Source organism: Oncorhynchus mykiss, chromosome 13, assembly GCF_057628025.1.
Source record: "Oncorhynchus mykiss isolate SJ-2025 chromosome 13, ASM5762802v1, whole genome shotgun sequence".
NCBI classification, from domain to species: Eukaryota; Metazoa; Chordata; class Actinopteri; order Salmoniformes; family Salmonidae; genus Oncorhynchus; species Oncorhynchus mykiss.
Genome location: NC_143034.1, coordinates 68,395,350 through 68,416,651, shown reverse-complemented (window position 1 = coordinate 68,416,651; position 21,302 = coordinate 68,395,350). Strand labels below are relative to the sequence as shown.

Below are 21,302 nucleotides of genomic sequence, written 5' to 3'. Positions count from 1 at the left end.
AAAGATACAGAAAATAGCATGAAGTCTGTCCAAAAGGCTACCAGAATTGTTCTACTTCTTGCAATGAAATTGTGTTTTATAATGAAGTTAATCTACCTGCAGAGAAGGCCATGAAGGCGTCCCTCTTGACAAATCCTCCCTGCTCATCCAGAAAGTGTGAGGGGTTAAAGGTGTTGGGGCTCTCCCATTCGCTATCATCCTGTAGGACCGACGTCAGTAGAGGAATCACAGATGTCCCCTGCAGTGAGAGTGAAGCATATGACCCCTTATTTTCAGAGTAAAAGTGATGAAACTTTGTTTAATAAATGTGCACACTCAAAGGGAGTGGATTGCAACTTCAGGCAGAAATATACACTTATGGCATGCCCATACTACAATATTTCACAATCATGTGTTGTGATCTGGATGCCGTCTTTTTGCATACCCCAAATGTGGAATCCTAACCGATATCATGGACAGAAATGGTTTGAGAACATTCCAAGATTTGAAAGATACATACAACTCCTTTTTTCTATATTTACTACTAAAGTCAGCTATGCTGGTCTACAGAGTACCTTGGGAAACCCAACTACCAAACCTTCCAGTGATAGATTTATAAATACACTATCTGGGCTCCCAAAAGGACTGATCTCTATAATATATAAACAACTTTTGGAAAGCTCATATTCTGAGCTAGCCATTTAAACATTATGGTCCACAGATTTAATTCAATCTGAACAATCCTTTAACTGGAACAGAATATAGATGTCACGTATACTCCCTCTCCGGCGCACTAGGTCACCAGGCTGCTCATTATTATACACACAAACCTGTCACCATCATTACGCACACCAGCACCTCAGACTCACCTGGACACCATCACCTGCCTGATTACCTTCCATATATTACTCCCTTTGGTTCCTTCCCAGGCGTGGTTTCTGTTTCATGTCTGTGTATTGTTTGTTCTTGTTTTGTATTATGTTTAGTTTATTGATTAACTCCCTGAACTTGCTTCACGACTCCCAGCTCACATGTTACAATAGAAAAATATGACCTTGGCATCCTGTAATCACAACCTTCAATTTATACAGGCGGGGTGGGAGGCTTGGTTTCCAGGTGGGGAAGGAGGATGCGGGGGTTGGATAGGGACTGAAGGGGGGAATGGATTGGGCTTCTCTTTATATGCATTTCTTGTATTGTTTTTTGAACCTGTAACTTCCCTTCAGGAAAAAATACAATTTGAAGTTGGTCACAAAATAAACACAGAGATTTGGATATCCAGGTATCTGACCTTTTTGATGAAGTATCCCTGGAAGGTGACATCTCGGCTGGTGGTGTGAGGGATGGACATGGGTACAATGTTGGCCAGTCTCTGGGTCTCATGGATCACTGCATCAGTGTAGGGAAGGTTCTTCCTGTCCTCTACCAAGGTTTGACGACTTCCTATGACCCTGCTGATCTCCTCCTGGACCTGATCTGAGACAGAAATGAGGGAGGGTTGGAGTTAATACAGTGAAATTTACACTGAGTAGACAAAACATTAAGAACACCTGATCTTCTTTCCCGGACAGACTGACCAGGTGAAAGCTATGATATCTTACTGTCTCTTGTTAAATCCACTTCAATCAGTGTAAATGAAGGGGAGGAGACAGGTTAACAATGGAGTTTTAAGCCTTGAGACAATTGAGACATTATTTAACTAAGCAAGTCAGTTAAGAACAAATTCTTATTTACAATGACGGCCTACCAAAAGGCCTCCTGAAGGGACGGGGGCTGGGATAAAAATAAATATAAATATAGGACAACACACATCACGAAGAGAGAACACAACACTACATAAAGAGAGACCTACCACAGCATGGTACTAACATTATTGGGCACAGACAACAGCACAAAGGGGAAGGTAGAGAACAATACATCATGCAAATCAGCCACTGTCAGTAAGACTGTCCATGATTGAGTCTTTGAATGAAGAGATTGAGACAAAACTGTCCAGTTTGAGTGTTTGTTGCAGCTCGTTCCTGTCACGTTCTGACATTAGTTCCATTGTTTTGTCTTTGTTTTAGTATGGTCAGGGCATGAGTTGGGGTGGGCAGTCTATGTTCTTTTTTCTATAATTTGGGATTTCTGTGTTTGGCCTCGTATGGTTCTCAATCAGAGGCAGCTGTCAATCGTTGTCCTTGACTTAGGTAGCCTGGTTTCACCAACCTGAGTTGTAGGTGATTGTTTTCTGTTGAGTGTTTGTATCTGCCCCAGACAGAACTGTTTCGTTCGTTCACTTTGTTGTTTTTGTTCAGTGTTCTATTTCTTTATTCAAAATATGGACACTTACCACGCTGCACATTGGTCTGATCCTTGCTACTCCTCTTCAGGTGACGAAGACGCGAACCGTTACAGTTCCAGTCGCTAGCTGCAGCGAACTGAAAAGACAAGCGACCCAGGGATGTGTGCGCTTTGGGGACCTTTAACAGAATGTGACTGGCAGAATGGGTGTTGTATGTGGAGGATGAGGGCTGCAGTAGATATCTAAGATAGGGGGGAGTGAGGGTTTTATAAATAAGCGTCAACCAGTGGGTCTTGCGACATGGATTGTGTATGCGTTCCATTCAGAGGTTGAATGGGCAAGACAACAGATTTAAGTGCCTTTGAATGGGGTATGGTGAAGGTGCCAAGCGCATCGGTTTGTATCAAGAACTGCAACGCCGCTGGGTTTTTCACACTCAACAGTTTCCCGTGTGTATCAAGAATGGTCCACCACTGAAAGGACATCCAGCCAACTTGACAACTGTGGAAAGCATTGGATTCAACATGGGCCAGCATCTCTATGGAATGCTTTCGACACCTTCTAGAGTCCATGCTCCAACGAATTGAGGCTGTTCTGAGGAAGATGTTCCTAATGTTTTGTACACTCAGTGTAGAAACCTGAGTTAACGTTTAACCTTCATTAACCAAGCCATCCTGGTCTAGTTTCATAATATATTCTTCAATTTGGCCCTTTGCCAATGTTTATAACTTGTAACACCATGAGTGCTTTACTGTTTCATGTCTGTGTCACAGGTGGCACCTTAATTGGGGAGGACGGGCTCATAGTAATGGCTGGAACGGAATCGAACACATGGTTTCCATATTTTTGATACCACTCCATTCCAGCCATTATTGTGAGCCGTCCTCCCCTTAGCAGCCTCCTGTGGTGTGTGTGTGCGTACATGTGTTTGTGTTTATATCAGTCCTTACCCTGTATATGGGGGTACTTGGCCATTAGCAGCAGACCCCAGCGCAGGGTTGTCCCGGTGGTGTCGGTACCAGCAGAAAACAGGTTACCAACACTAAATACCAGGTTGTCGTCATGGTAGAAAGAATCCATATTGCCAGATTCCTAACAGAAACAGACCCTCAGATGACATGAGTTATATACAGTCAGTCTTTCCTCAACTCTTAGCCAAGAGAAACTGGCATGCATAGTATTGATATTAGCCCTCTGATTACAATGAAGAGATAAATGTGTCACGCTGTTCTGGGCAGATTAAGTTGCCCCTTCTTTTGACTGGACAATAATTAAGATAAGATCAAACTAGCTTGCTTTGTGGAGAGTGGTGCTTCTACACCTGCATTGTTTGCTGTTTGGGGATTTAGGCTGGGTTTCTTTACAGAACTTTGTGACATCAGCTGATGTAAGAAGAGCTTTATAAATACATTTGATTGATTAAAAAAAGCAGAGCATCTATTTATCACGAAAAGTCCTCTCCTCATCTTTACAATCATTGAATCAATATGTTCTGACCATGAGAGTTTACAATCTAAAATAACACCAAGTAACAGCCACACCATTGTATCAATACCTTGCTTCCTTTTGGAGATGTTCAGGACCAGTTTATTACTGGCCATCCATTCTCAAACTGACTGCAACTCTTTGTTTAGTGTTGCTGTGATTGCTGACGGGTTGAATCATCAGCTTACATGGACACAGGTTCTGTTTAATGCCAGTGGCAGGTCATTGGTAAAAATAGAAAAGAGTAGAGGGCCAAGAGAGCTGCCATGCAGTACACCACACTTTACATGTTTAACATTAGAGAAGCTTCCATTAAAGAAACCACCCTTGGGTTCTATTAGATAGATTGCCATATTGTGGATTCAGAGCTGAGGTTGAAAAGCCATGACACATAGGATTATTCAACACGTTATGGTCACTAATATTAAAGGCTGCATTGAAATCTTTTTATTATACATTTCTTTAAACCAATCATCAGTCATCTGTGCCAGTGCATGTTCAGTGTCCTTCTTTATAAGCATTCTGAAAGTCTTAATTTTTTACAGAGAAATAGCATTGTATTTGGTCAAACACCATTTTTTCCAACAGTTTGCTAAGAGCTGCCAGTAAGCTGACAGGTTGGCTGTTAGAACCAGGCCTGAGGACAAACACTTCTCTGGGGTCAGATTAAAGACATGACAGTTGTCATTGCCAGGAGGTTTGTCATTATTGATCGACAATAATTTCTTCACCTCACCTTCAGCCAGTCAAATGTGCAGCCAGACTTATTAGCCACTCCTTTTGCCCCATCTCTATCAACTATACAGTTATTCAATTCCTCATCAATCCATGAAGCCAGTTTCTTATAGGTACATGTTTATCAATAACTAGAAGAAGCAATTTCATAAATGCATCAAGTGCAGCGTCTGGATGCTCCTTATTAATCATATCAGACCAACAAATATTTTTTAACATAATCCACATAAGAGTCACAGCAAAATGTGACTTCTTATTTTTTAGATATTTTTCTTAAAACATCATTGTTGGTTAAGGGCTTGTAAATATGCATTTCACTGTTGTATTCGGCACATGTGACAAATACAAAAGATTTTCAAATCAAATGAAATTGTATGATCTCATACACTATTTTAGTCCCATCTTTTAGAAGCACATAAACTATAAAAAAATAAATAGTTAAAATTATTTAACTAAGCAAGTCAGTTAAGAACAAATTCTTATTTACCATGACGGAGTACCTCGGCCAAACCCTAACAATGCTGGCCCAATTGTGCGTCGCCCAATGGGACTCCAATCAAGGCCGGTTGTAAGCCAGCCTGGAATCAAACCAGGGTCTGTAGTGATGCCTCTAGCACTGAGATGCAGTGCCTTAGACCTCTGCGCCACTCAGGACCCCCCATCAAGAATTTCACACACATTATCTGGATACTGACAGTTAGAACTCGGTGGCCTATAGGAGCTACACTAAAATAGGCTTTAGAGGAGGCAGGTGATCCTGCAACCACAACACTTCAATAACACGAGATCCTCTCTAAGCATTACAGGGATATGGCTCTGAATATGTACAGCAACAACTCCCCCATATGCATTTCTGTGTCTGCTGTAGATGTTATTTCATTGTATTGCTAATGATGTATCAAATGAATTATCGACGCGAGTCTCATAAATGGCTAATATATTAATATATATCTGATGTTAGCAAATTCATTGTATTAACCTTATTTCTAAGGCTACATATATTAATATAGGCTATTTTTTTGCCATTTCCTGTGTAGCTTATCAGAGATAGAAATAATATGGAAAATAACAAAAAAGCAAACAAAACAGATAATCAACACATTCTTTTAAATCAGCTTGAGGAACATTTTCAGTGTTTGAGTCTGAGTTTACATGTGATTCTACTGATACAGAGAACTAGTTAGATCCTCCCTCAGCTGGCATTCAGTCATATACGTCATTTAAATTAAATTATGTTGAATCAACGTCGAATAGATGTTGAATTGACGTCTGTGCCCAGTGGGATGTTAGTGTTGGACAACTCAAGTTAGTTGTGTTTTTCAGCAGTAAAGTGAACCACAAGGTGGTGTAATAAGTATTATAAACCCAGAAGTTTGGTTCCTTGATACTGATTGTCCGAATGTCTTGGTAATTTAGACAATATACCACGAGTGTGGCGCAAAATTACTTGTTTACTGTTCTAAGAATGTTGGTAACAAGTTTATAACACCAGCAAGGCACCTCTGGGTTTTGTGGAATATGGCCAATATACAAGGACTGTATACAGGCACTGCACTTAGCTGTGGTAAATTGATCATATACCACACCCCCTCTGACCTTATTGATTAATTCTATTCTGTATAGTCATACTGAGCAATATTAATGCAACACTTTGTTATGAATGAGTGAGATGCAGATTCTGCATGAAGTCTTCATACCTCCAGGGTCTGCTTTCGGACGAGGAACGAGTCCACAAAGCCTCTACACATGTGAGGGTTCAGAGTCTCCTTCAGGCCCCTCACCAGCTCTATCACCTCCATCTTCATATCAGCAATATTCTTTTTCAGACGTGTCAGGTTGTTTATCCACGGACCCAACCAGGGAAACATGTTGTACATCTACACATAGATTCAGGTAGAATACGCATAAAACATTTGATATTAATTATAACATAACACACCACAACTATGATTAGATTATTAAATGCATAAATTCAAATGTGATACACATATACATTAATATGTAATTATTAGTTGTGAGCACCAATAGTGATATTCAATATTATTTGATATCGATATGAGCAAGGCATATTGTAATGTCAGTTTATTATTTTTACTATTGTTAAGTGTGTGTACTGGAGGCGAAGTAAGGTGCAGGAGAGCAGAGTGTAGTGAACAGGTGCACTTTTATTCCGGTCCAACGAAAGCACAAAAGTACATAAATGTGACCAAACACGGAACATAGACAAAAAGTATGGCGTGTAACAAAACCCACATAACATAAAATCGATTTCACACGGAGGGGAACAGAGGACTAAAGACATGCAGTGTGATTAGAGAATGAAAACCAGGTGTGTATGGAACAAGACAAAACAAATGGAAATTAAAAAAATGGAGCGGTGATGGCTAGAAAGCCGGTGACGTCGATCGCCGAACGCCGCCCGAACAAGGAGAGGAGCCGACTTTGGTGGAAGTCGTGACAACTATTCTGTAAAAAGAACATATTGCTTTTCCTGCATACACAAAACCCTCAAACAGAACTCACAGGCTCTCAATATAGCATATTTAATTAGTTGCCTGTTGATGGTCCTATAATACAGGCCTCCCTAACTAACCAATATGAATACAAAATTATAATAACAGAATATTCACGCCTGGCCCAAAGGACAATCTGCTAACAGTTGTCTGAACTTCAAAGAGCCATGGAGGTGAACAGATAAGTGAACATACACAGTTGCAATATATTTTATGCAAACTGATACGATATGGAATCACAATTTTTTTTATATAATTTTGTATATCGGTGCCCATCACTAGTGATTATTTAACCATATTATATATAATAATTGCAATGATATAATTAATAAAATATTTTAGCCATTTAGCAGACGCTCTTATCCAGAGCGATTCACAGTTAGTGCATTCATCTTAAGTGTCACGACTTCCGCCGAAGTTGGTGCCTCTCCTTGTTCGGACGGTGTTCGGCGGTCGTTGTCCCCGGCTTTCTAGCTGCCACGTTTGGAGCTCTACCTGGCGATCGTCCACCCGGCTCCCTCGGGACACCAGAGCGTGTCCGCTTTCATCTACTGTTTGTCGGTGAAAGCGCTTGAGTGGGCCAACGCCAAATGAGGAGGAATTGGTCCGCTATAAGGATTTCACCCGCCGCTTCCGGGCAGTCTTCGATCATCCACCTGAGGGGAGCGCGGCGGGAAACGCCTGTTCCATCTCAGAAAGGGGATGAGGAGCACACAGGACTTCGCACTGGACTTCAGGACCCTGGCTGCCGGTGCGGGATGGAATGAGAGGGCCCTGATCGACTATTACCGGTGTAGTCTACGTGAGGATGTTCGTCGGGAGCTGGCCTGCAGGGATACCACCCTTATCCTCGACCAGCTGGTGGATTTATCCATTCGGCTGGATAACCTGTTGGCCACCCGCGGATGTCCGGATCGGGGTACGTCCATTCCATCCCCCAGCACCTCCGATCCTATACCTGTGGAGCTCGGGGTTGCTGCTCTAAGGGTGACTAGGGGGGGGGGGGGGGGTTTCCTGCACCACTTGTGGCCACAGAGTGCACACTGCTGGTCGGCGCTGGGGAGATTCCCAGGGAGTTGAGGCAGCAGGCAGCGCACTGCACCCGACTCACCCAGAGCTCCCTGTTGCGCACATGTGTGTATGAATAGAATTTCCTGAGTTTCCCCCGCATTCCCAGCATAAGGCGCTAGTAGATTCAGGCGCAGCTGGGAACTTTATTGACCGTCAATTTGCACTTAGATTAGGGATCCCTATTGTTCCTGTGGATGTGCCCTTCCCTGTACATGCCTTAGATAGTCGTCCTTTAGGGTCGGGCCTGATTAGGGAGGTCACGGCTCCACTATGTACGATAACGCATGAGGTTCATTAGGGAAGAATTAGTCTCTACTTGATCGATTATCCTGCGTTTCTTGTGGTGTTGGGGCTTCCCTGGTAGGCCTTTCATGACCTCACTATTTTGTGGCAACAGAGGGCTCTCAAGGGATGGTCACATCAGTGCTCAGGGAGGTGTATAGGTGTTTCCATAGGTGCAACTACGGTGGAGAGTCCAAACCAGGTCTCCACCATGCACATCCCCCCTGAATATGCCGATTTGGCTCTCACCTTCTGTAAAAAGAAGGCGACTCAACTACCACCCCCATCGACGGGGGGGATTCTGCGATAAATCTCCTGGTAGACGCAGCACTTCCCAGGAGTCACGTGTATCCTCTGTCACAGGAGGAGACGGTGGCTATGGAAACATGTGTCTCCGAATCTCTGGGACAGGGATACATTCGGCCTTCCACATCACCTGCCTCCTCAAGTTTATTTTTTGTGAAGAAGAATGATGGAGGTTTATGCCCTTGCATTGACTGTAGAGGTATAAATCAGATCACGGTGAAGTATAGTTACCCGCTGCCTCTCATAGCCAGTGTGACAGAGTCTTTGCATGGGGCACGCTTCTTCACCAAATTGGATCTCAGGAGCGCTCACAACCTGGTGCGTATCTGGGAGGTAGTCTGCTTGGACTCAAGGCGTCGGGCGAGGGGCCTTCAGTACCTCATGGAGTGGGAAGTGTACGGTCCGGAGGAGAGATGCTTGGTGCCGGTGGAGGACATCCTGGACCCTTCCTTACTGCAGGAATGTCACCATCTCCACCCGGACCTCCCTGCACCTCGCCCTCCGGGTCGTCTAAGAGGCTGGTGTTGGTGCGCTGCTGGAGCCGCGCGTCAAGGGGGGGTACTGTCACAACTTCCGTCGAAGTTGGTGCCTCTCATTGTTCGGGCAGTGATCCGCTAGCTGCCACCGATCTATGTTTCTTTTTCCATTTGTTTTGTCTTGATTGTACACACCTGGTTCCCATTATGTTAATATTTATTCCCTATTTAACCCGCTGCTTCCCACATGGTTTGGTGAGTGTTTGTTCTTTGTTTAGTGTTCAAGACTTCTGTGAGCTGATGTGTTTTCCCTACGTTGAAATGAGAGCAGACGCTCTTATCCAGTGTTTTCTCTACGTTGAAATGAGAGCAGACGCTCTTATCCAGTGTTTTCCCTACGTTGAAATGTTTCTTTTCGAGCAAAGTATGTCTTTTACTCAGTTCTGTGTCCTGCACCTGACCCCGTCCTAACCGCTGCACATTGACACATGACACATTAGATAGCTTGGTGGGACAATCACATGTCACAGGCGTAGGGTGTGGTGGGGGTTATTTAAGATACTTTTTGAGGAGTTAAAGTTTCAGGTGTTTTCGGAAGATGGGCAGGGTCTCTGTTGTCCTAGCTTTAGGGGGAAGCTGGTTCCACCATTGGTGTGCCAGGACAAAGAGCTTGGACTGGGCTATGAGGATTTTATTTTATATGTTATACATAATGAATATTGTATATAATGATGTATAAGCAGCTTAGTAATAGGCTATAAACGGTACAATAATGGTTTATAATAAGTTTACTGGCACATCAAGTAAAGTTTAAATGAGTATGTACATATTAATTGGCAAGAATTCATAACAGGCGTCTGTTTCCTAATTTTATTGATTGCACTGAAACAGACAGATTTCAGATTATTTAGAAAAAAACTGTAAAAACAAAATGGTCTGAATAAGCAGACTACCTGAATTGATGCAGAACCTGTAAGGTGAATACTCTCATTGACCCTGTCCACCATGCCTGTGAATAGGGGGTCAGTGTATTCAAACCTGCTGCCGTAGACAATGGCCGAGATTATGTTGGAGACGGCATGATGCACAGACTGGGTGGTGTCAAATGCCTTACCTGTGATAGAAAAAACATCTAATTAATTACAAAATAAGCTTTCCAGAACACACACGATCACTTAGCAAGCCAATTAGCTATTTACTAATAATGTGGTTTAAAATAGCCTGATTTTTAACCAGGCAATTAAGCCTAGGCATCCCCTATAAATACATCATACTACTTTTACTACTAGTGAAAAGATACTGATTCTCCTACCCTCATGTTTTTCCAACACTTCAATCAGGTAGGGGATTTCCTCCAAGATTTTCTCCTCACTCCCTTTCTTGCCCATCCCAAAGTCTCTAAGGTTTGTCAGGGCAAAGCGCCTCATCTCTTTCCATGAGTCTCCATTGGCAAACAGAATCCCTGTAGAGAACGTAGTTTGTTTCCATGACAATTCAAAGTAATAATTATCAATAAATGACTATAATATGCCATTTCATAATGAGCATGTATCATATATACATATACGTATGTATGTATGTATGTATACATATGTGTATGTATGTGTATATGTATATATATATGTATATATAAATATAATCTGCCAAATTATCTCTGCATCTTTTCTGGTCAGGATAATCTGTGTCTATTTAAGACATTTTAGACATTTATATTATTTGCAGAAGATTAGAGTAAGAACATTTGATGAATTGTGGAAACAGCCTTATCTCTGCATTCACCGTTTTAGCCTGATCTCTGCATTCACCATTCTAGTCTGATCTCTGCATTCACCATTCTAGTCTGATCTCTGCATTCACCATTCTAGTCTGATCTCTGCATTCACCATTCTAGTCTGATCTCTGCATTCACCATTCTAGTCTGATCTCTGCATTCACCATTCTAGTCTGATCTCTGCATTCACCATTCTAGTCTGATCTCTGCATTCACCATTCTAGTCTGATCTCTGCATTCACCATTCTAGCCTGATCTCTGCATTCACCATTCTAGCCTGATCTCTGCATTCACCATTCTAGCCTGATCTCTGCATTCACCGTTCTAGCCTTATCTCTGCATTCACCATTCTAGTCTGATCTCTGCATTCACCATTCTAGTATGATCTCTGCATTCACCATTCTAGTCTGATCTCTGCATTCACCATTCTAGTCTGATCTCTGCATTCACCATTCTAGTCTGATCTCTGCATTCACCATTCTAGCCTGATCTCTGCATTCACCATTCTAGCCTGATCTCTGCATTCACCATTCTAGTCTGATCTCTGCATTCACCATTCTAGTCTGATCTCTGCATTCACCATTCTAGTCTGATCTCTGCATTCACCATTCTAGTCTGATCTCTGCATTCACCATTCTAGCCTGATCTCTGCATTCACCATTCTAGTCTGATCTCTGCATTCACCATTCTAGTCTGATCTCTGCATTCAGCATTTTAGTCTGATCTCTGCATTCACCATTCTAGTCTGATCTCTGCATTCACCATTCTAGTCTGATCTCTGCATTCACCATTCTAGTCTGATCTCTGCATTCAGCATTCTAGTCTGATCTCTGCATTCACCATTCTAGTCTGATCTTTACATTCACCATTCTAGTCTCAAATGTCAGAAAGGAGTGGTATTATTTCAAATGAACTTGTCAGCTATTGGATCACTTTCAACCAATCAGAGGACAGCCTAATTCAAGCAGTATTCAGTATTTGGCAACATTGGTTGTTGTCCTAAACCCAACCATTGTTTCTGAGAGGGCACTGATTGGACCAGCCATTTTCTGGCTTATTCCAACCCCCAATCTATTGGATAAAGGGCAGGTTGATATACATGCAGCAAAACAGAATGGTGAATGCAGCAATCAGACTTGTTCCACCAGGCTAGAATAAGACTTTCAACAGATTGTAATGCATTTAATTTCCAACTCCTCTCAAAGTGTCTGAAATTGATTGTGTAGCTCAATAACGTTTATTTAAAGTAACTGTTAGGTGAAAATATCACTTTTAAAAGTTCATAATTTGTTAACTCATACCCACAATGTTGTTGACTCATCCTATGCTCATATTTGTGGCCAACACATAAATTGGAGAACAAACGCATGGATTTCTGTTTTAGCTTGTTCATAGACTGCTTACAGATTAAGGAAATCAATAAGACAGGTTGTAATTTGGGTGAACTATCCCTTTAAGAATGGGACATGGCCAGCAGAAGAGTAAAATATCATTACCATGTCCTTGGTTGAAATCATAGAACACAGGCATTATGTCCCTGTCCCCAAAGTCCTCTGCCTGGTTGACCAGCGCCTGCTTGACCGTCTTGTATCCTGCCAGAACAACCACTTTCTTGGGTCCGAAGTGAACCGTGAAGATGGAACCATATTTATTGGAGAGCTGGACAGATAAAGTTTACATAAAGTACACCATAGACTCAGTTATGTCTCGTAATATTATATGACCAAGCACATAACTGGACACCACATACAGCTTGTTTAACATGTATCAGTCAAGAAATAGAGTGAAGACAGTGGTTTACAGTTGATGTCAGACCTTGGTTCAAATACCAGTCAATGTAATTGAATTACTTACAAACAATTAGTATTTAGACAAAGTTTTTTATTGGAAATACATTTGTAAAGTATTGGTGTCGAGCTCCCGCTCCCAACATCACCGGTCTACTAACCACTGGTTCTGGCAACCCATCATTATGCACACCTGGCAACCCATCATTATGCACACCTGGCAACCCATCATTATGCACACCTGGCAACCCATCATAATGCACACATGGCAACCATCATTATGCACACCTGGCAACCCATCATTATGCACACCTGGCAACCATCTCTATGCACACCTGGCAACCATCTTTATGCACTCATCGCAACCCATCATTTTGCACACCTGGCAACCCATCATTATGCACACCTGGCAACCCATCATTATGCACACTTGGCAACCATCATTACGCACACCTGTGACTCATCAGTCACACCTGGACTTCATTACTCCCTTGATTACCTACCCTTTAAAAAGCACTCTTCTGTTATCCGTCATCAGATAGTATTGTTTATGTTTCCATGTCAGAAGTCTGGTCATGTCATTAACTGCACCGGTCATTAACTGCACCTATGTTACAAGTGGCATGTATTTACAACTACTTGTTGTTTTATTTGATGTAGTTGTTTTTGGCTGTGTATTACAAAATACTCAAAACACAAAAATGTCAAATACTTAAGTACACTATGTATTTGAACCCAGGTCTGTTATAACAAGATCCCTGAAGGGATATTCCTAGGGTGCATCTCGGGCACCGAAGACGTGGATGTTGATTATGGCAGCCCCCCGCACCTCCGATTCAGAAGGGTTGTGTTAAATGCGGAAGACACATTTCAGTTGAATGAGTTCAGTTGTACAAATGACCAGGTAAAATGACCAAGCTTTACTTTCAATATTCTAAAGTGACCTCATCTCTTTCCTTGCAACACATTGGTCACTGTCACAAAGTATTTTGTCCATAGCCTGGTTCCCAACAAAAAACAGATCTGGGACCAGGCTACTTGGGCAGGACATATCTATTGAAATACACTACAGAATAGAACACTAAACAACATTAACCAGCTAAAAGCATGTACAATGTGCCAGAGTTCATTCATCAGTTTGCTTATTGAACTTTCAAACCTGGTGAAATAGCAAAAAAACTACATACAGTAAGTGAGATAAAACAGATCAAATCTCACAGATCAAGTCAACATCAACATGTTTTGTTCTGAAAGCAAAGGATGACTTCATCTTACCTCGCAGAGAGTGCAGTAGGGCTTCTTGAGGTCCAGCTGGAGCATGTTACCAAGCAGGGGCAGCGGCCTCGGTCCTGGAGGCTCCTTCCCCTGTTCCTCAGAGCTGGAACCAGAGGAGCGGAGGTAGAGGACCAGCAGAAACAGCACAGTACCCAGCAGTGTCACTGTGCTTGATGTCTGTAGAAGACCTTCTATAAGAGACATCTTCAGACTGAGCTCATACACCTTACACTGGGCTAAAAATACAACACACTAATGCTCCGTTATGGAACAAGTGTGTGTGCTCAGAGAACTTCCACAACAACAGAACTCCAATGAATGTTATTTGTATAACCTCCCCACACCACCCTATTGGAGCAAGATGAGAAGAGGGATGTTACAACCTCAGAGGAGGAGCTAAACAATGCAACTCCAGCAGGTCTGTCTACATATAATTGTGAAACTCACATGATCTCACCTGCAGGTCATTGACAAACTCTCCATATGATTTGTGTCCTGGTCTTTCCAAAAAAGGTAATATATCGAAAGGCGCCCGGCGAAATGGAATTAGACTGATAGACCAGATTAACACAAACTTTATTCCATCACCAAAGGGATGGTGAGGGTTACATAGATAGAATGAGGTTAAATCTAATCATATTTGGGATTTGATTGTGTTACTAAAGATCTTCAGAAATCCCTATCTGTTGTCTATATTCTTTGAAAACTCTATAAATATCATATAAAACGATAATAAATTACTGATTGACATATATTTACATCGCCAATCATATATAATAACTTTTTAGACACTTGAAGGTGTTCCACATTTGATGTTTTATTTGTTTAGTGTGAGTCAATGATGATCAGGTAAATGGTCTGGTAAAACTATCTTCAGTTCAGACAGTGGGAGAAAGAACAGGTGAGGCTGGATCCCAATAATCCCTCTGCCACTTGAGGTTACAAAGGTCAGTTTACACATTCCAAAGACAGAATACATTTCCAATCTCTGTAAAAGTCTGAAAACCTCTTCTTGAATAGAGGGAAGCATAACTAACAGAAGTCACCTTAGCCCTGCATATACAGATACTTCATTAAAATACAACATTTAAAATATGCTTTTTCATCATAGTCCTATATTTGTCTATCATGTGTATATCATGTGTAGTCTAAGCCAGAAGTCGACCCACGATTTAATTTGCTCCCCAAAAGTTGTCGTCATTTCTTTTTTAAGATTTTCAAGGATTTGAGTGGAGATCTGCTTCCCCAACCTCCCACTCACGATGGGTTAGTATTTCTCATCTCTCCTTTAAATTGATCAAATGAGGTTCACTACCCATGGTGCTACTGACAAATCTACAAAGGTATGGCAGCTTTTCATTTAATTTGTAATCAGATCCACATCTCTGGCTTTTGAGTGACTAGAGATTATTCTTCCCGAGAACTTCATGACTCAAGCATTGCATTTGTTAATAAATGTTGAAGTGGCAAATGCATAGTGTTCCATTTACTACAGTTTAAAAAAATAATGTTTGTTGACAGAAGAGACCTCTGACACATTTTATCCACAAAACATAACTTGTGTTCTTTAACCTCAAAAGTAAACTGACTTCAAGTTGTCTTTATCAGTATCTATAGAACGTGTCAAGTAGTTTCTGTGGACACTCCCCTCAAGGTCTGAATACCCACACTTGCATCGTAAATATACTGAACAAAAAAATAAACACAACATGTAAAGTGTTGGTCCCATGTTTCATGAGCTGAAATAAAAGATGCCGGAAATGTTCCATATGCAGAAAAAGCTTATTTTTCATAAAATCTGAGCACAAATGTGTTTACATCCCTGTTCGTTAGCACCACAAATGCCTGAAGCTTCCGCGGTTGTGTTCAAATGTAGGCCTTAGCACTCATTCTGATCTCATTCCTGATGATCAGTGCTTTAGTTTATTATCTTGCTGTCCAATGGTACTGAATTTGAGATGCACCCGACTGTCCACGTTGTTCTGTGCATTAGCCTTTTGATTTGAAAAGTTTTAGTGTTTGTACTAGGCTATTTGATTTAATGTATATACACTATATATACTAAAATATGTGGACACGCCTTCAAATTTGTGGATTTGGCTATTTCAGCCACACCCGTTGCTTACAGGGAAGTAAAATCGAGAACACAGCCATGCAATCTCCATAAACAAACATTGACAGTAGAATGGTTCTGACTGAAGAACTCAGTTACTGTAAACGTGGCACCGTCATAGGATGCCACCTTTCCGACAAGTCAGTTTGTGAAATGTCTGCCCTGCCAGAGCTGCTGTAAGTGCTGTTATTGTGAAGTGGAAAGGCCTAGGAGCAACAACGTCTCAGCTGCGAAGTGGTAGGTCACACAAGGTCACAGAGTGGGACCGCTGAGTGCTGAAGCGCATAGCGTGTAAAATCCGCTGTCCTCGGTTGCAACACTCACTACCAAGTTCCACACTGCCTCTGGAAGCAACATCAGCACAATAACTGTTCACCAGGAGCTTCATGAAATGGGTTTCCATGGCCGAGTACCCGCACACAAGCCTAAGATCACCATGCGCAATGCCAAGGCTAGAGTGGTGTAAAGCTCACCGCCATTGTACCGGAGCAGTGGAAACGCGTTATCTGGATTGATGAATCACATTTCACCCTCTGGCAGTCCGACTGATGAATCTGGGTTTGGCGGATGCCAGGTGAATGCTACCTGTCCAATGCATAGTAGTGCCAACCGTAAAGTTTGGTGGAAATGGAATAATGGTCTGGGGCTGTTTTTGATGGTTCAGGCTTGGCCCCTTAGTTCCAGTGAAGGAAAATCTTAACGCTACAGCATTCTGCATTCAGATAATTCTGTGCTTCCAACTTTGTGGCACAGGTTTGGGGAAGGCTCTGTCCTGTTTCAGCATGACAATGCCCCCATGCACAAAGTGAGGTCGATACAGAAATGGTTTGTCGAGATCGGTGTGGAAGAACTTGACTGGCCTGCACAGAGCCCTGACATCAACCCCATCGAACACCTTTGGGATGAATTGGAATGCCGACTGTGAGCTAGGCCTAATTGCCCAACATCAGTGCCCGACCTCACTAATGCTCTTCTGGCTGAATGGAAGCAAGTCCCCGCAGCAATGTTTCAACATCTAGTGGAAAGCCTTCCCAGAAGAGTGTAGGCTGTTATAGCAGGAAAGGGGGGACCAACTCCATAATAATACCTATAATTTTGGAATGAGATGTTCAATGACATGTGTCCACCTACTTTTGGTCATATAGTGTATGTTTCACTAATAAATATGTTGAAATGGAACCAAATCTGTTTCTGTCTTCAGTCCTTTTTAAATAGGCTAGATGGGCTATATTTATTGTCTACTACGGTATAGGTCGAATGTGATAGTCTGTCTATAACCAGCCTGAGTAGGCCTATAACTCCATTCCTATTCTATTCTGAGTTTAAAGAAATCAATCAACTTGGAAATTAGTTATTATCAGGCTGGTTAATGCGATTCATGTCTGTTGAATATGGAAGAATCCTTCCTCATTCGGCCCCGCCCCAGCTACTCAGCCAATTAGGAGCCACTACTACGTTGCGGCGATGCGAAATAGCATGCCGTTTAAGTATGTGGTATGCTAGTATGGGTATTCGGATGAAGTCCTGCCACAAGTATAGTATACATATCACTGTCCATGGTTCTGAAATTGTGATATGTCTATCAAAAATATTTTCTCAAGCAATCCGAGTTGGGGCAGTTGGACATTTGAAAGTTGGTTATAAGGATCGGACCCTTTTATTTCAATTTTCACCTAAAATGACATCCCCAAATCTAACTGCCTGTAGCTCAGGACCTTAAGCAAGGATATGCATATTCTTGGTACCATATGAAAGAAAACACTTTGAAGTTTGGTTTGTGGAAATGTGAAAGGAATGTAGGAGAATATAACATATTAGATCTGGTAAAAGATAATACAAAGAAAAAAACTAGTTTATTTGTATTTTTTTGTACCATCTTTGAAACGGTACAACATGTATTATTCCAAAATGTATTATTCCAGCCGACGTGCAATTTTGATTTTGGCCACTAGTGGCAACAGTGTATGTACAACGTTTTAGACTGATCCAATGAGCCATTGCATTTCTGTTCTTGTTGTATCAAGACTGCCCAAATGTGCCTAATTTGTTCATTAATAACTGTGCATGTTCAAAACTGTGCACTCTCCTCAAACAATAGCATGGTATTCTTTCAATGTAATAGCTACTGTAAATTGCACAGTGCACTTAGATTAACAAGAATTTAAGCTTTCTGCCAATATCAGATATGTCTATGTCCTGGGACATTTTCTTGTTACTTACAACCTCATGCTAATCGCATTAGCCTACTTTAGCTCAACCATCTCGCAGGGGACCCACCAATCCTGAAGAGGTTTTTAATAGCTTAAATTGTTTAAGCTCAAAATTGGCTAGATGGCTACGTGTGCAGCCAGATGTAAGTTTCAGCACAAACACTGATAGATATTCTACATTTCCTCAACCAAGATCAACCTCTCACAACACAAACTGAAAATAATTAAACAAATCTTCTTGATAAGAAACAGTTGGCAAAGTTGAATCTAAACCCAGCCAATGTACAAGCAAGTAGCGCATTGGCTGTGCATTGCAGTGAGTGTACACATGCTAGCTACCTAATTATCTAGATAAACACACGAGACAGACACGTTCCTGCTCGAGCATCCAGAACAAATTCCAGCCCTATCTTTATGATGCATTGATTCAGTACACCCTCTTCTCTTCAGTCAATGCCATTTTCCTCATTCTATTTTAATCCCAATTTGCGCTGACTGATCAACAGTGTGATGTTAGTTTTCAGTGTGTTCCCAGAAATCTGAACCCAGTAAGCAGTAAGCGTTCAAAATACGTCTATTCCAGATGTTGAAGTTGGGCTCATTTTAAGTTTTGAATGAAAGGTGAAAATACGTATTTTCCTGAAGTTTAAAATATGTATTTTCCTGATTTTTTGAGGAGGTTTGAATCCTGAGAAACCTGCATACACATTGTTTATAGTACAATATACCAAAACTATGGGCTGGAAAACGTTGGTAGAGCATAGGTGGAGTAGGCATTTTGGTGCTTGTGAATTTCCTTTCTTTTTTGGGTTCAGACCAATGCCTACTTCTCACTTAAAACATGTTTGTTTTAAAAACAGTATATATATATATATATATAGTACTACAGTAATATAGTACTCACTCTAACCGACTATAACCACTCCAAACTTACACACCACCCCAAAATAGGTAATATTTTGGTTTTTCCATATATGTTTTGAGGTTGGACTTCAGCACGTAGGGCGCACCAATTGGTGTCACCTCGTTAGTCAGTATGTGTTACACCTGTGTTGGTTGCTATCTTCTTAGAAGGAAGGAATTTAAACCTGTGCTGGCCAAGGTGCAATTTAAGACTGGCTGTTACAGTGCTCCAGTTGTCTTGAGAGATGTGGAGGGTCAACACCTTTAGTGGGCTCTCAGAAGATGATTTCTAGAAAAACATTATTTTGTCTGATTTCTTTGATTTGATTTTGCTCCACCTTTTTGGTTTGCTTCCTGTCTTTAAGAGTAATCAGAGACAGGGAGTTAAAACTATGGAGTATCCACATATGTGGGAGGGGCGTTATTGTCATATTTCCCAGCATGCTCTGTTGCAGGTAGATTCTTTGAATTGTTTGTTTCAATGTCTGTGTCTTCGCATGTATTGTACCAGTGAAAAGTTTGGACACACCTACTCATTCCAGGGTTTTTCTTTACTTGTACTATTTTCTGCATTGTAGAATAATAGTGAAGACATAAAAACTATGAAATAACACTTGGAATCATGTATTAACCATAAACGTGTCAAACAAATCAACATATATTTTATATTTGAGATTCTTCAAATTAGCCACCCTTTGCCTTGATGACAGCTTTGCACACATTCTCTCAACCAGCTTCATGAGGTTGTCACCTGGAATGCATTTCAATTAACAGGTGTTCCTTGTTAAAAGTTAATATGTGGAATTTCTTTCCTTAATGCGTTTCAGCCAATCAGTTGTGTTGTGGCAAGGTAGGGGTGGCATACAGAAGATAGCCCTATTTGGTAAAAGATCAAGCCCTTATTATGGCAAGATCAGCTCAACTGAGCAAGGAGAATGGACAGTCCATCATTACTTGAAGACATGAAGGTCAGTCAATCTGGAACTTTTCAAGAACTTTGAATATTTCCTCATGTGCAGTCGCAAAAACCATCTAGCACTAAGATGAAATTGGCTCTCATGAGGACTGCCACAGGAAAGGAAGACCCAGAGTTACCTCTGCTGCAGAGGATAAGTTCATTGGAGTTACCAGCCTCAGAAATTGCAGCCCAAATAAATGCTTCACAGAGTTCAAATAATAGATGCATCTCCAGATCAACTGTTCAGATGAGACTGCATGAATCAGCCCTTCATGATCAAATTGCTGCAAAGAAACCACTACTAAAGGAAACCAATAATAAGAGATTTGCTTGGGCCAAGAAACACGAGCAGTGGACATTAGACCGTGGAAATCTGTCCTTTGGTCTGATGAGTTCAAATGTGAGATTTTTGGTTCCAACCGCTGTGTCTTTGTGAGATGGAGAGGAGTAGTAGTTCCCACCGTGAAGCATGGAGGAGTAGGTATGATGGTGAGGGGGTGCTCAAAGCACACTTAACCAGCATGGCTACCACAGCATTCTGCAGCGATACACTTTCCCATCTGGTTTGCACTTAGTCCCACTGTGATTTTTATTGTGCGGCTGTCCGTGTCACATCCTGACCTTAGTTCCTTTTTTTATGTCTCTATTTTAGTTTGGTCAGGGCGTGAGTTGGGGTGGGCATTCTATGTTTTTGTTCTATGTTTTGTATTTCTGCTTTTGGCCTGGTATGGTTCCCAATCAGAGGCAGCTGTCAATCGTTGTTTCTGATTGAGAACCATACTTAGGTAGCCTGTGTTCCCACTGATTCGTGGGTAGTTATTTTCTGTTTAGTGTGTTGTTTCACCTGACAGGACTGGTTTGTTTATTTCTTTCATTCACGGTGTTGTTTTGTGTGTTCAGTTCTAATAAATTAACATGGACACTTACCACGCTGCATATTGGTCTGATCTTGACTACTCTTCCTCAGACGAAGAATAGATTCGTTACAGTCCGGTACACCAGTATCTATAGGTAGACTTTATCTGTATGCTTTATCCCTCCAGCTATCCAAAAAATATGGCTCCATCTATGGTTCACTTTGGACCCAAGAAAGTGGTTGTTCTGGCAGGATACAAGATGGTCAAGCAGGCGCTGGTCAACCATGCAGAGGAGTT

General features: G+C 41.6%; 2 protein-coding genes across 2 annotated transcripts in view; both read right to left on the bottom strand.

Moving 5' to 3' along the window:
- cyp2k4 (cytochrome P450 2K4) overlaps positions 1–14,240 on the bottom strand; it is a 79,970-nt gene extending 65,730 nt beyond the window's left edge. The window contains 1 exon segment of the mRNA NM_001124755.1: positions 13,965–14,240. Within this exon segment, the coding sequence (NP_001118227.1) occupies positions 13,965–14,168 (204 nt within the window). The 5' untranslated portion in view covers positions 14,169–14,240.
- The window catches only part of LOC149978984 (cytochrome P450 2K1-like), a 51,406-nt gene that overhangs the window by 488 nt on the left and 29,616 nt on the right, over positions 1–21,302 (bottom strand). Inside the window, exons 2-7 of the mRNA XM_090197345.1 lie at positions 10,444–10,593; positions 10,085–10,245; positions 6,181–6,360; positions 3,214–3,355; positions 1,271–1,455; positions 97–238 (exon numbers count right to left, since the gene is read on the bottom strand). Of these exons, the coding sequence (XP_090053471.1) occupies positions 97–238; positions 1,271–1,455; positions 3,214–3,355; positions 6,181–6,360; positions 10,085–10,245; positions 10,444–10,558 (925 nt within the window). The 5' untranslated portion in view covers positions 10,559–10,593. The remainder of the gene's footprint in view (positions 1–96; positions 239–1,270; positions 1,456–3,213; positions 3,356–6,180; positions 6,361–10,084; positions 10,246–10,443; positions 10,594–21,302) is intronic.